This window comes from Meles meles, chromosome 16 (genome assembly GCF_922984935.1).
Source record: "Meles meles chromosome 16, mMelMel3.1 paternal haplotype, whole genome shotgun sequence".
NCBI lineage: Eukaryota > Metazoa > Chordata > Mammalia > Carnivora > Mustelidae > Meles > Meles meles.
In genome coordinates this window covers 66,477,465-66,491,734 of record NC_060081.1, presented here as the reverse complement: position 1 = coordinate 66,491,734, position 14,270 = coordinate 66,477,465, and the positions used below count along the sequence as shown (strand labels likewise).

The following is a 14,270-nucleotide window of genomic DNA, read 5'->3' as shown; positions in this document are numbered from 1 at the left end:
TTTCCCTCAGTAAGCATTTTATTGAGGAGATAAAGCATAAAGTGGGTTAACAAGTGGGAAAAAGAAGATACCAAGATGAAGGTAGTGACAACACAGGACTGGAACGTAATCACAGGAACTGGTAGGACTCAAACTGGCCTTAAAGGCACTATGGCTTATCAATCAACATTATCAGGTGAAAGAAAGGGGAATCCTCATGTTGCTTTGTTTTTGCTCTCTGTGTAATACTCTATCCAGCCACAGATGTACACATGGCATGTTGCAGACTCTCAGATTCTACTTATAAATTAGCAAGAAACTAAACATTTCAGTCAACTCTGTTCTTAACTGGGTCAGTGTTCTAGGGCTTTAGCATATCCAATGATGTACAGGTCCACAGGTATGGAGTAGGACTAGGTTTTCACTAAGCTGGTCTTTGCTATTACCAGAAAACTTATGGGTGTAGGCATTTATCTTCCAATTACCCACTTTGGGGGCAGCTAACAACGCACACAAAACCTATTATCATATGATGTTACACTAATACAAGAAAGCCCAGTTGGAGGATGACTTTACAAAGTCAAATTTCACATTGTGGTATTTCCCCCCCTTCCTTTTTAAAAGGCTGTGGTTTTAAAAGCTTTTGTTTTTTCCCTGAAAACAAGAGACCTTTGGTCAAAGCCAATTCTTAAACCGAATTTTGAAAGGCAGCTGGAGATGTGCCTCTTCATGTAAGAGTTGTAATTTCTGTTCTTTCAAGTAGGCAAAATAATGAACTACGACTGTAGACACCAGTGTCTTCTCTGAAATCCTGAAGTTTATACTGGAAAAAAAAACCCAGTTCTTATGAATATCTAAACTTTAGGAAGTATGAAAGTAAAGAAAATAAGGTTATGGAAGAAGCATCGATCTTTTGGGACACTATATTCCTAAGAGTAGGCTCTAAGATTTTGTTTAACAGGAAGCCCAGAAATTTCTCAAAAACAAGTCTTTTTACTCATTATCAAGTATTCCTAGCTACTCTGATTCTGATGCCTAAAATTTTTGACTCCTTTTTTTTTTTAAAAGTAGCCTCATTTTATCAGGTATGCCTTCTGGATTATTCGAACCTATAAACCAACTCTAGATTATCATGCTTTCTAGTCATACCTGTGGCATGATGAGCACCGTACCATCATGCCCTATTACATAGTACAACCCAGCCCTTGATACCTACAGTGACAGCTCCTGGAAGATATAAAAGCTGAGTCAAATAACCTACATCTCAGTTTCAAACCAAGGTTAATGAGTGCTTCAATTTCATTGAAAAGTACCTGAACAAAAAGATCTAAGGTAATTCATTTCTCAAACTGCAATTTCAACTAATTAGATCTACAGATATAGGGACTAACTGGTTACCCAGTACCTCCTACAAATTTGCAGTATAATTTGGCTTCCATAGCACATTACACTTCATAATAAAGTACAGAAAAATTAGGGTTTATCTATGTAAATCCTTTTCAAGCCAACCATGTCGTAAAGTTACCAGGATGATCTAACCAATTATTACATAACCTTGTCAACTACAAGGAGGACTGACTATTGGGTAGAATTTTACTTTAATAAGCAACTGATTTTACCAAGCAACCCGTTAAGTGCCTGTTAAATGTAATGATCTTCCAGCAGAAAATGCAGTATTTGCTTTTCTACTTTGAACAATATACTAAATTTCCAATCAAAGAAAGGCTACTTCCATTTTTATGTAACAAACATTGAAGACCACAGAACCATACTCGAACAAAACACTAATTACACTGACCACTTCCAGAAAGCAGAATTACTAAATGGGATCCCAAGTGTTAAGAACTACTTCTTTCAAGAGTGTGAGCAAACTTAAGTTTAAAAAGTTTCATTATTTAAAACCTACTAATTTAGGCAAAAATCATATAACTGACTACAAAATACCTTTTATTTATTTTAACTTAACTCAAAGGGGCAGATAGACTTTGGCAAATTTGATTAACAGCACAAATGTTATCCAAATGGAGTAATTTATTGCTGGTCTGAGACTTGCCTGCTTTTACACTTATGTAGAATTTACACTGTTTCACAAAGAACAAATTATCAGTATTTAAAGGAATTTAAGTGACCTATTCAGTAAGGCAATCAACTTGGTAGCAAATTTTTATTGAAATCTTACATAACTCAAGCTTTATAAAAAGCCAACATAATTGAAAATCGGGATCTCCCTCTAAAGCCTTAGGTATTCAAAGCCTGAAACGGTTAATTTAAAAGCAAACAAAACAACAAAATCCCTGCAGCAGATCCTGCTGAAATACTTAAAAAAAATCTAAATGAGCTTAATCTTTACAAAAGTTATTTTAGCTCAAAAGCTATAAAATCAAAGTTATCTTAATTCTACAAAGAAGGGAGAGGGTCTTTGACTTCATGCCACCATTTCTTTAGAACCTCATTTTTTTTTTTTTTCATCAAATTTGGCCACAAATTAAATTTCTGTGTGCCCCATTTTCAGGAGATTCCTCTTGCAGAAGAGGCCGAGTACAAACATGGAAGAGTAACTGCCTAAGCAAGTAGGAAAGTGTTCCATAATAGTGTGCAAAGAATATAGAGTTCTAGGTTAATCTCTGGAACTCGATCTGGACCGTGATCTTGACTTTGAATGAGATCTAGAGCGGGATCTTGAGGCTCTTTTTGGTGGAGGGGACACGGACCGTGCCTTTGAGGGTGGGGCAGGTAGGGGTGAATTTGAACGAGACTGGCTTCTTGATCTAGATTTTGACTTTATATCACCTTTTCCATTTTCTTTGGGGGAACGAGATCGAGAACGAGACCTGCTTCGAGATTTCTCATACTCCTTAGATCTGCTTCGAGAGCGCGAACGGGAGCCCCGATCAGACTTGGGCTTTGATTTGCTTTTTGATCTAGATTTCCTGCCTTTTGATCGAGAACGTGATCGACCTTTGCTCCGAGACCTGGATCTGGACAAGAAGAGTCGATTTTTTTTTTTTCAGTACCTTGCCAGAACACACAAGCACAGTAACAATCAGAAAAAAAACAAAACAAAAAAAAACTTAACAGCTCATTATTTACCGGGAGCGGCTTTTTGAGATACTTCGAGATCTACTGCGGCTGCTCCTGCGACTCCTACTTCGTGACCTTCTTCTAGACCGTGACCTATAACCAGAAACACAATAAAAATCTTAATCGCAATACATCTCAAAACGAACTTTTGTGTCGCTTACAAAAAATAATACGCAAACAAAATGTAATCGTTTACTACAAATTAAATCTACCTGAAAGCACACTGGAAAAGAACCCAATAATGCACAATAAAAAAAGACACCAAATACTGAACTTGTTTCAATTAAGTTCCAATTCAAGTACTGCCATTTGATTTTCCTCTGCTCTTGGCAAGTATTGTTTCCTCTCCTTTCCCCTATCTTTCAACAAATTACCTTGATCTGCTTCCAGAGTAAGATCGCCTATGGCTCGTTCGTGGTTTATCCTCAATGAGCCTAATATTCCTGCCATTTATTTCTGTACCATCCAGTTTATCCAGAGCACGCTTCATGTCAGAGTAGGAACGGAACTCAATCACGCCTTCATTTGTGCGTTCTTTGTGAGCATCCGCATAGGTTACTTCACCTGCTTGTCTCATGAAATCCTAAAAAAGCAACAAGACTGGTCAAACCTAGAAAGGTAAAGAAAAAGATCTACATACCGTACTCAATTCTCAGAAGGAAAATGAAATAAAAGCCTACCTTTTCAACATTAGGCACATTATTTTTATCTCAAATTATAGCACATACCTTTAAATCTTGCCAACTGCAACGACTAGAAAGGTTTTCTACAATAAGTCTGAATTCTGTACGAACAGGTGGTCCGTATTTGTCTCTGCCAGAGGTTCTCCGACTGCTGTATCCACCTCCACCACCTTTATCACATGAAGAGAATAATTAGATGCTTTGTAATGATAGGGATGCATGTTTTTTTTGAAAGTTAGTACAAACATATCAACTTTTATTTACTGGAGTAGGACTTTGCTATTATATTGCTAAACCTTCGATACAGTTGTGATTTGCCATAAATTAAATTAAGGGCAAGTCAAATAGACTAAATCCAACTAAACTTCTCCTACAATCTGTTAGAGAGTGACTGCTCCTTTATTCAATTTACCTCGCTAAGTTTTATTTTACAGAACATTGTAAAATATAAAACTTAACTGATTACATGCATTTCTACATTTTACAAAAATGTTTACTAGTTACACTAAGTACTTACATCACAGTGTGAGGTTTTTGGTGGTGGTTTGGCCACAAAACACGCAAGGTAACAGTCACCTAGTTCAGATTAACCAGTTTTGTCTAACCCTTGGAATCCTCACCATCACCCTGCGTCTAATGGCAAAAGGCTGCTGTCGTCATGGCTTCCGGTAAGGTCAGCCAAAGGGTCATAGGGCAAGGGTCACACAATGTATGGAAAAGCCAAGGCCAATCAGGAAAGGCAGTCATCTTAGCCTCAGTGGACACAGCCTCAGCCCCATTGGTCACTTTCAAATTGAAACATCAAGGACTTGTTAAAAAGTTTGAATTCAACATGCAACAATTTCAACATCAAACATTTAACATAACCAAACCCCTCCCACCTCCTCCCAATAACATGCCCCAACTAGTTCCAATATAGCATAAAGCTCATGTAAGTCTACTTTGTGGTACTATACCACATTACTTCAAAATAGCATTTTCTTTGGCCCCCGCCAATTTAATTAAATCTAAGATCTAAACTTAACACCCCTCCCCTGACCCCGTCCCCACCTCCCACCCCCACCCGGCCTGCCCTCAAACTTCTACACTAACACATTCCCATTTCTAGCTAAAGCACTGTCAGGTAAGCAAGGGGAATATAACAAATACAGCCATCCCTCACTTCCTCCGTGGGCAGAGCCCACGACAGTGCTGACAGGGGCCCAAACCACCCCCCTCCCAACTTAGCAAATAACCAAAATTAAGAAAATTTAACCCGCCCCCCCCCCCAACACCCCAACCCTGGCTAAGCAAAACCCACAACCCAGTCCCCGCGCTCCGGCGTCCCGTGGCTGCCCCGGGCAGGCGCGAAGGCAGCAAAGCCCGGGGACACTGTAATCAATGGACCCCTGCCACCGCGCCTGCCCGGGCTGGGAGGCCCCACCCTGCCCACCCTAAGCCTGCGCCCACCCTAAGCCCCGCCCCCAGGGTCCCAAGGACGCGGAGCGCGCGGGGGTGGGACTCACTGCGGCTTCCGTAGCTGTAGCCGTCGCGATCGCGGCGCGGGCCCCGAGCGTGCTCCACGATCACGCGCTCGCCGCAGAGCTCTTTGCCGTTCAGCTCGTAAACGGCGTCGTCGGCGTCGCGGGAGTCCTCGAACTCCACGAAGCCGTACCTGGGGGCGGCGCGAGGGCCGGGAACCGGCAGGCGTCATTAGGCCGGAGACGCGCACGCGCGCGCTCCCACTCCCCGCGCGCGCTCCCGCGGCCCCGCGCCGCCGCCATCTTGGAGGCCCTGCCACGCGGCGCCGCGGCCTTGGCCCTCTTCCGTCCGGCAGGGCCCCGCCGCCGCCAGACCCGGGGCGTTGCGGGAGGACGCGGGTGCCCAGGCCCGACTCACCCATTTTTGAGGTCTATTTCGAGAAGGCGGCCATAGCCACTGAAAAAGCGCTGGATGTCCTTCTCCCGGACGTTGTAACTAAGGCGTCCTATGTAGACGCGCGGCATGTCCGTGGCGGGCAGTGGCCCCGAAGGCTGGCTATCGAACAGCGGACCGCAAGGCAAAAGCCGCGGTGCGGGTGCGGGGACGGCGAGAGCCTGTACACGCGCCTCACACCGCAGCGGCGGCCGAGTCCAGCCACACAATGGTGCGCGCGCGCCAGGGTTACGCTATAAGGGCGGGCGGGCTGGGGGGGCGGGGCCGGCGCGTGACGTCAGCGCGCAGCGCGTACCCTCCCGCGTTGGAGCCCTGGGCTTTGGGGGGGGGGGGGGTGACTGGAGGTCCCCGTCCGCGAGGTTTCTGTGAGGTGAGGTTCTGTTCGCTCACACTGTTTTCTACACGCATCTTTGTAAACACAGTGTCCCGTTGTCGAGCCACAGACTTGTCTTCTAATTTGTACTTTCTACAAAACTTCCTCTCGGCGACTCTCTCGGGACAGGCGCTCAGGAGGCCGGCCGGGAGGATTCCGGTTTTTCATTGGTTCTCGAGGTTGTCATAATAGGCCTCCGTGGTCTCTGATTGGCTCCTGAAAGCGAAGCTGTTAGTTTCTGCTGCTGATGTGCTCACGCTCAGCTTGGCGGGGAACCGGCGCTTGGACACAGACGATTAGCTCATTTCACCGCTTCCCGGGCTTGAGCTCCGAAGTCGCGGTGGCCCGGTCGGGCTCGCGTTGTGAGCGCCCAGCCCTACTGGTGTCTGTCCCTGGTGGTCTCACCCGCAGCCATCGTCAGCCTTGACCGCCTCGCGGCACATCCCCCTCTCCCTCTGTGGGCCTTTCTGGAAGCTCCGGCAGCTGAGTCACCTGTAGATTGCTGTGTACCTGGTCATTCCACGCTCGCTGTGGGTGCTCGCAAAGGGAGGCCCTGGCCCAAGAAAGTCGAGCGAGACCTGACAGCCCTCTTGCAGAGGTGCGCTGTCCCCGGGTGTCCCAGCGCCCTCTCTTCCCCCAACAAGTTGGAAGGCACCTTTTCTAAATGTGGCAGAAATATACATTTTTAAAGTGTATTAATAGAGATACCTTTTAAAGCTGGAGAATTATATGAAAACCCGGAAAAAGTAAGTTTCAGTGGAGAGCAGAAGGCCCTGGTGTACTCTTGAAACTCGACAACAGCAAAACAGACTGGGAATGAGGGAGCAGAGAGATGGGGAACACCCGGAGAGCACAGGGTCACAGAAGCCAAGAGAGGAAACCGTATCAGTGAGATACCACTTGCTGTTCAAGTATCTCCGAATACTCCAGCTCTTTTTGAGTGGTCCAACCTCAATATTCTTCAGCTGGTTGAAAGAGGGCGATCTTGCCCTCCAGGGGACTTTTGGCAAAGTCTAGACGCAAGCTGGTGGCAGGGACGGGGTGGGGGGGGGTGGGGGGGAGAAGTGTTAATACTGGCATCTAGTGGTAAAGGCTGAACAGCCTGTGGTTAAAGTTAGGTAAATACAATACAAGTTAGATCTTTAAAAATTCGTGGGCTATATTAATTAGGGAAAAGAGAATTCAACGATGAGACATTTTCACACTCATCAAATTGTCAATATTTTAAAAATCGTTAAAATTCATTATGGGCTAGAGGTGAATCAACAAAAGCACTGATACAGGGCGCCTGGGTGGCTCAGTGGGTTAAGCCTCTGCCTTCGGCTCAGGTCATGATCTCAGGGTCCTGGGATCGAGCCTCACATCTGGCTCTCTGCTCAGCGGGGAGCCTGCTTCTCCCTCTCTCTGTCTGCCTCTCTGCCTACTTGTGATATCTGTCAAATAAATAAAATAAAATCTTAAAAAAAAAAAGAAAAGCACTGATACGGTATTGGTTGTACTGAACATTCCTTTTGGGAAGGTAATGGGGTAATATCCTTACTAAAGGATATGTACAGGAAATGGGGTGTTGCTGCCTCTCTTTGCAGCTCATTTGCCTAAAGAGAAAGATGCAGCGGTGTCATCCTCTGCTTCCTCTCACCTCTCTTTCCCCAGAGCTCAATGGCAACCCCCATCCTTTTTTTTTATATATATATAAATAATCTTTATACCCAACGTGGGGCTCAAACTCATCACTCTGAGATCAAGAGCCACACACTCCATGGACCGAGCCAGCCAGGTGCCCCACAATGGCTACTCTTACCAAAAAAAACCCAAAAAACTCCTAACGCACCAGCTGCAGACAAAGACACAGTCTCAAATATGATCATTAAAGGGAGTGTTGGGTCGTCAGCATTCTGTGGAGTCTTAATGATCTAACTCACCTCTGTTGATATTTCAGAAGAACAACTCAAAGGAGAAATCGTAGATGTACAGCATAGGAGTTCCATTTCTTTTTTTTTTTTTTTGAAAGATTTTTTTATTTATTTGACCGACAGAGATCACAAGTAGGCAGAGAGAGAGAAGGAAGCAGGCTCCCCACTGAGTAGAGAGCCCGATGCAGGGCTCAATCCCAGAACCCTGGGATCATGACCTGAGCCGAAGGCAGAGGCTTTAACCCACTGAGCCACCCAGGCACCCCAGGGACATAGTTTGAAAGAGATGGGAAGGGGCACCTGGGTGGCTCAGTGGGTTAAAGCCTCTGCTTTCGGCTCAGGTCATGATCCCAGTGTCCTGGGATCGAGCCCCACGTCGGGCTCTCTGCTCCGTGGAGAGCCTGCTTCCTCCTCTCTCTCTGCCTGCCTCTCTGCCTAGTTGTGATTTCTCTCTGTCGAATAAATAAAATATTAAAAAAAAAAAAAAGAAAGAGATGGGAAGTAGATGATTGAAAGAACCTCAGAAGGGATGAGATTAAAGGTACTTTCCAAATGTAGTATTGGATTAAATGTTGCCAATGTTGGGGGTCAATGAAAGTGTCTTGACATGTTGACAAATGTCTGCTGAGACACAGAATTGCCCCCTGAGGTATCGCTTGTGACGGTGAGGGCATGTATGGCACTGAGAATGGGCTTCTTTTTCGTTCTAAGTGTTCAAGGATTAACCTGAATTTTCACCAGAAGTGGCAGGATAACAAGGTTTCATCACCCAAGGCAATGGGATATACTGAACTATTTAAATATCTGCTGTCATCTGAGCAATATGACAAGGAAATGTAATCATCCAATTATGATTAACTGTGAATGTGCAGTTGTTGTTTTTTTTTTTTTTTCCTTTCTGAGTACATGAGTTTGGGCCAACAGCATCCAAGCACATGCCCAGTAAAACATGCATTAAGAACCTATAAACAGGGGCGCCTGGGTGGCTCAGTGGGTTAAAGCCTCTGCCTTTGGCTCAGGTCATGATCCCAGGGTCCTGGGATTGAGCCCCGCATCAGGCTCTCTGCTTGGTGGGGAGCCTGCTTCCTTCTCTCTCTCTGCCTGCCTCTCTGCTAGTTGTGATTTCTCTCTGTCAAAAAAAAAAAAAAAAAAAGAAATTTAAAAAGAACCTATAAACAAATAAAATCTATTAGTGTCAAGTGGGAAGAAAATGCACACAGTGGCCCAGAGAGATAAATCTGTGAGTTAGTCACAAACTGGATGGAAACCCCAAAAGAGTACATTTAGATGGAGAGCAGAAGAAAATTCAGAACTACACTCTGGGGAACTGTATTAATTCCTATATATAAAGTGAATGGCTGCTCTAAAAATTACCACCAACTCAGTGGTTTAAAGCAACACAGATTTATTAGCTTACAGTTAGGGAGGTCAGGGGTCCAAAATGGTTCACTGGGTTGAAACAGGTGTCAGCAGGGCTGCATTCCTTCTGGAGGCTCCAGGAGGGGGATATGTTCCCTTGCATTTTCCAGCTTCTAGAGACTCTCTGGATTCTTTGGCTTGTGGCCCCTTCCTCCATCTCCAAAGCCATGAATTTTGGTTGAGACCTTCTTGCATCCATCTGACCCTGACCCCTTCTTCCATTGTGAAATCTCCTGATGCTGAGCTTCCTGCCTTCCTGTTAGGAGACCCCACTCCCACCCCACCCCCATGATTACATTGGGCCCACCTGGATAATCCAGGATACACTCTCCATCTCAACATCCTTGACTTAATCCCTTCTTCTTCTTCTTTTTTTTCCCCCTAAGATTTTGTTTATCCATTTGTCACCGAGAGAGAGAGAGAGAGAGAAAGAGAGAGCACAAGGCAGGAAAGCAGCAGACAGAGAAGCAGGCTCCCCACTGAGCATGGAGCCTGATGAGGGACTCATCCCAGGACCCCGGGATCATGACCTGAGCTGAAGGCAGCCACTTAACCAACTGAGCCGCTCACTTCTGCAAAGTCCCTTTGGCCATGTAAGGTAACATCTTGCATTCTGGGGAGGAGGACGTAGACATCTTTGGTGGGGGGCCTTATTCTGCCTGCCAGGAAGACTCTGGAAACTTCAATACAGGAAAAGAGACTGGGAAGAGAGGTAAGGAAAGAAAGCAGAGTATAGTGTCACAGAAGCCAAGAGAACAAAGGGAATCAAGGAGGCAGTGAGCCACTGACAAGCTGAAAGTTCACGAGGCTTTGACCCAACCACTTTACTCCTGGAAATCTTCTTGATAAGAGGATTAATTTGTAAAACCTCAGGCCCTAGGATGATATTCTAGCAATGGAATACTCTGTAACCACTTTTAAAAAAGATTAAATTTATTCATTTAACAAATATTTATTGTGTGCCTACTATGTGCCAGGCACTACTCTTGGCATTGGGAGTATAACACGGAAGCTGTATGTCAGGGTTTGGAAGCCACCACCTTAGGTGGTTTTCTGGCCAGCCACCCATTTTGTAAGTTAAGTTTTGTTGGAATACAGCCATACCCACCCCCTCACGTGTGGTCTGTGTCTTCTCTGGTGGACGAGAGCAGGATTGAGCAATGGCCACGGACGCTGTCTGCCTACAAAGGCTCAAGTATATACGAGCAGGGTCTTCACAGAAAAAGCTTGCCTGCCCCAATTCATGCTATGAACTTAAAAAAGATGCCCATGGTACGTTGTTAAGTGAGAAAGGCCAGTGTTAATATGCACACGATTGCATTTTTATAAACAGCAATGGGTGCCCCAAGCCCTCAAGCCCCAACACTTTGAGTATGTATGTGTGTTGGGTTGGGTTTATGGTTATCTTCGAGCATCAGTGAGGGCAGGTCCTACATAATCATGTCCTCACTAACTTTCTCCCAGCATTCCTTACTCCTCCTACTACTTGCTTCTCACTATGCCTTGAACGTGCCAAGCACACATGCACCACAGGGCCTTTGCATTGAATGGCTCCCTGATTCTGGAGCTCTTTTTTCCTATGGTTTCCATCTCTGGTTTCTGTTCAAAGTCACCTTATCATTCCTCTAACCACTTATCTTTTTTTATTCTTTCATATTTTATTTCCCCGCAGATTTATTGAGATGCTATTAACATACAACATGGTTAAGCTCATGGTAGGATGTGTGATGATTCAACACACAACAGTTCAGCGAATTCAAGTTGGTTGCAACAGTCAGGCTGGTTACCACCTCTAGCCCCTTGCGTTGTTGCCATTGTTGCATGTGGGATGATGACACTTGAGGTCTACTCTCGACATGTTCCCAGTTGTTAATACAGTGTTGTTAATTGTTAATCCTAATCACCATGTTGTGCATTAGGCCCCCAGAATTTACTCATCTTACAACTGGGCATTTGTACCCTTTGACTAATGTCTTCCCATTTTCTCATCCCCTCTCCAGCCCCTGGCAGCCACCACTCTGCTCTGTTTTGACAAGTTCAGCTTTTTACGATTCCGTATATAAGGGACAACATGTGGCATTTGTCTTTCTCTGTCCGACTCATCTCACCTATAGCACACAGTGCCTTTAAGATCCATCCATACTGTCACAAAAGGCAGGATTTAAAAAAATATATATTTTATTTATTTATTTGACACAGAAAGAGATCACAAGTAGGCAGAACAGAGGCAGAGAGAGGGGGAATCAGGTTCCCTACCGAGCAGGGAGCCCGATGCGGGGCTCGATCCCAGGACCCTGAGATCATGACCTGAGCCAAAGGCAGAGGCTTAACCCACTGAGCCACCCAGGCATCCCAAGGCAGGATTTTTTTTAATGCCTGAATATTCCATATATTCCATATATATGGAATTTCAATAACATTCCATATATATTTTCTTTATTTTTCTGTCAATGGACACTTCAGTTATTTCCATACCTTGGCTATTGTGAATAATGCTGAAACAACTGTGGGAGTGCTGATCTCTTTTTGAAATAACGCTTTCCCTTTCCTTTGAGTATACTCCCAGAAGTGGGATTGCTGGATCATATGGTAGTTCTATGTTTAATTTTTTGAGAAACCCCCGCAGTGTTTTCCACAGCGCTGCACCAATTTGCATTCCCGGCAACAGGGCACAGGGTCCCCTTTTGGCCTCGCCAATGCTTGTTGCCTCTTGTCTCTTAGACGACAGTCAGATACATAAATAGTGTCAGGTGTGAGGTGACAGCTCATCATAGCCCACATTTTCTTTTTTTTTTTTTTAAGATTTTATTTATTTGACAGAGATCATAAGTAGGCAGAAAGGCAGGCAGAGAGAGAGGGGGGAAGCAGGCTCCCCACTGAGTCGGGAGCCCAATGTGGGCTCGATCCCAGGACCCTGAGATCATGACCTGAGCCCAAGGCAGAGGCTTTAACCCCCTGAGCCACCCAGGCGCCCCATAGCCCACATTTTCAAATAGCAGCCCTCTCTGCACTCTACATCTTCTTACCCTGTTCCGTTTTTTCTTTACAGAACTTTCACCACTTGACATACATTGATTTACTGTCCGTGCCTACCGGCACTGGAACGTGAGCTTCATTAGCACAGGGATGATGTCTGCTTCCTCTCTGTTCCATCCCCAGCACCTAGGAGAGTGCCAGGCATGCAGCGAGCGCTCCGTGAGAGTAGCGCTGCTCTAGCAATATTGTTCAGAGCTCACGAAGTGAGGCTGTCCATTCTGCAGATACCATTGCTGAAGGGCTCGTCAGGGCGTGCAGGTGGGATGGACTCTTCTTCTGGTTCAAGCCCACTTGCCCACGCAGCCCGGACCCTCAGACCTTCTGCAGGGATGCTCACTCCAGACCCCACATTTCTTTCACTGAAACTTATCCAGACAGAGGATTCTGGTGTGGCCAGACAGCCCCAGATATTCTCACACATTGTCCGTGGGAATGTCACTTGGTGCAGTCACTTTGGAAATTGTGTGGTAATGTCCACTAGACTGTCTACTAAGGCTCAAAGGGCTAGCTAGCATCTACCACTGCGAACCTAGCAGTTCCATAAGTAAATTTGTATACACGCTCTCCGTAAGGAATCTACTAGAAATTCACAGCAGTATTACATGTAGTAGCCCTTGACTAGTAGCCTGCGTATGAGCTCTTGGATAACAAGAGAATGGAGAAATCAGTTGTGGTTTATTCACACCACACGCTACTACATGGCAAGGAGACTGAGCGACAGCACACAGCAAAATCAGCGGACCTCATGACATAACCATCTAAGCAGGGCACAAAGGAATCCATACCACCTGATTCCCTGCATGGAGAAAAACAGCCAAACTAGTCTGTGGCATTAGTGGTCAGGACGGGGGGGTGGGGGGGGGTGGTGACGAGGTAGGGGACTTCTGGAGTTCTGGTCATATTTTGTTTCTTGTTACACAGGTGTGCCCCGTTTGCGAGAACTCACTGAGCTATATGCTTATGATTTGTGTACCTTGCTTATGTATATTGTACTTCAATGGAAAAAAAATTTTTTTTTAAGATTTTATTTATTTATGGGGCGCCTGGGTGGCTCAGCGGGTTAAAGCCTCTGCCTTCGGCTCAGGTCATGATCCCAGGGTCCTGGGATCGAGCCCCGCATCGGGCTCTCTGCTTGGCTGGGAGCCTGCTTACTCCTCTCTCTCTCTCTGCCTGCCTCTCTGCCTACTTGTAATCTCTATCTGTCAAATAAATAAATCTTTAAAAAAAAAGATTTTATTTATTTATTTGACAGAGATTACAAGTAGGCAGAGAGGCAGGCAGAGAGAGAGGGGGAAGCAGGCTCCCTGTTGAGCAAAGAGCCCGATGCCGGGCTCGATGCCAGGACCCTGAGATCATGACTTGAGCAGAAGGCAGAGGCCTAACCCACTGAGCCACCTTAGCGCCCCAACCGAAAATTTTTTTCGAGAAAGGATTATCTCAAAAATTTTTATGAGTTACTTGACCTGGAACCCTGGGGATTGTGCTGGGGACTAAAGCGCCTGAGGATTTGATTCATAATCTTTGCCCATGAATGTCATTTTGTCTGAATCAGAACTATTTATTTTGATTTTGTTTTCCAATTAGTTTCTGTAAATGAATTGCTGCTTGACTGGGAAGATGGGGCTCTGTTGCCATCTGGTGGCCACTGGTATGATTACAGCGGTAGATGAATTCACCGGATGCCGCATCCGTGTCTCAATGAAGCTCAGGGAGAGGGAGATCCTTGAAGGTCCCTGAATCTAAATCTTCTCATTGTCAAAACCTTATTCACCCAGAGGTTTTCTGGCTCTTACTTGAATATCTCCCGTGGTGGAGCGTTCACTGCCTAACCAGACAGCTGAGTCCCTTCTCAGACATCTCTCATTTTGAGTA

At 45.4% G+C, this 14,270-nt stretch overlaps 1 protein-coding gene across 1 annotated transcript; it reads right to left on the bottom strand.

Annotated features, from left to right (window-relative positions):
• On the bottom strand, positions 1-5,876 carry SRSF6 (serine and arginine rich splicing factor 6). Its single transcript, XM_045981360.1, has 6 exons — positions 5,622-5,876; positions 5,249-5,397; positions 3,789-3,913; positions 3,435-3,643; positions 3,070-3,153; positions 1-2,957 (listed from the first exon to the last, which is right to left on the bottom strand). The coding sequence occupies exons 1-6, from the start codon at positions 5,726-5,728 to the stop codon at positions 2,597-2,599; spliced, it is 1,035 nt and encodes a 344-aa protein (XP_045837316.1). The 5' UTR covers positions 5,729-5,876; the 3' UTR covers positions 1-2,596.
• Positions 5,877-14,270: the final 8,394 nt, after the last annotated feature.

Coding starts and splice junctions, on each gene's coding strand:
- SRSF6 (XM_045981360.1), bottom strand. CDS start 5,728: ATGCCGCGCGTCTACATAGGACGCCTTAGTTACAACGTCCGGGAGAAG. Junction 3,914..5,248: donor CTACAGCTACGGAAGCCGCA/GTGAGTCCCACC, acceptor CATGTGATAAAG/GTGGTGGAGGTGGATACAGC. Junction 2,958..3,069: donor ATCTCAAAAAGCCGCTCCCG/GTAAATAATGAG, acceptor CTTCTTGTCCAG/ATCCAGGTCTCGGAGCAAAG.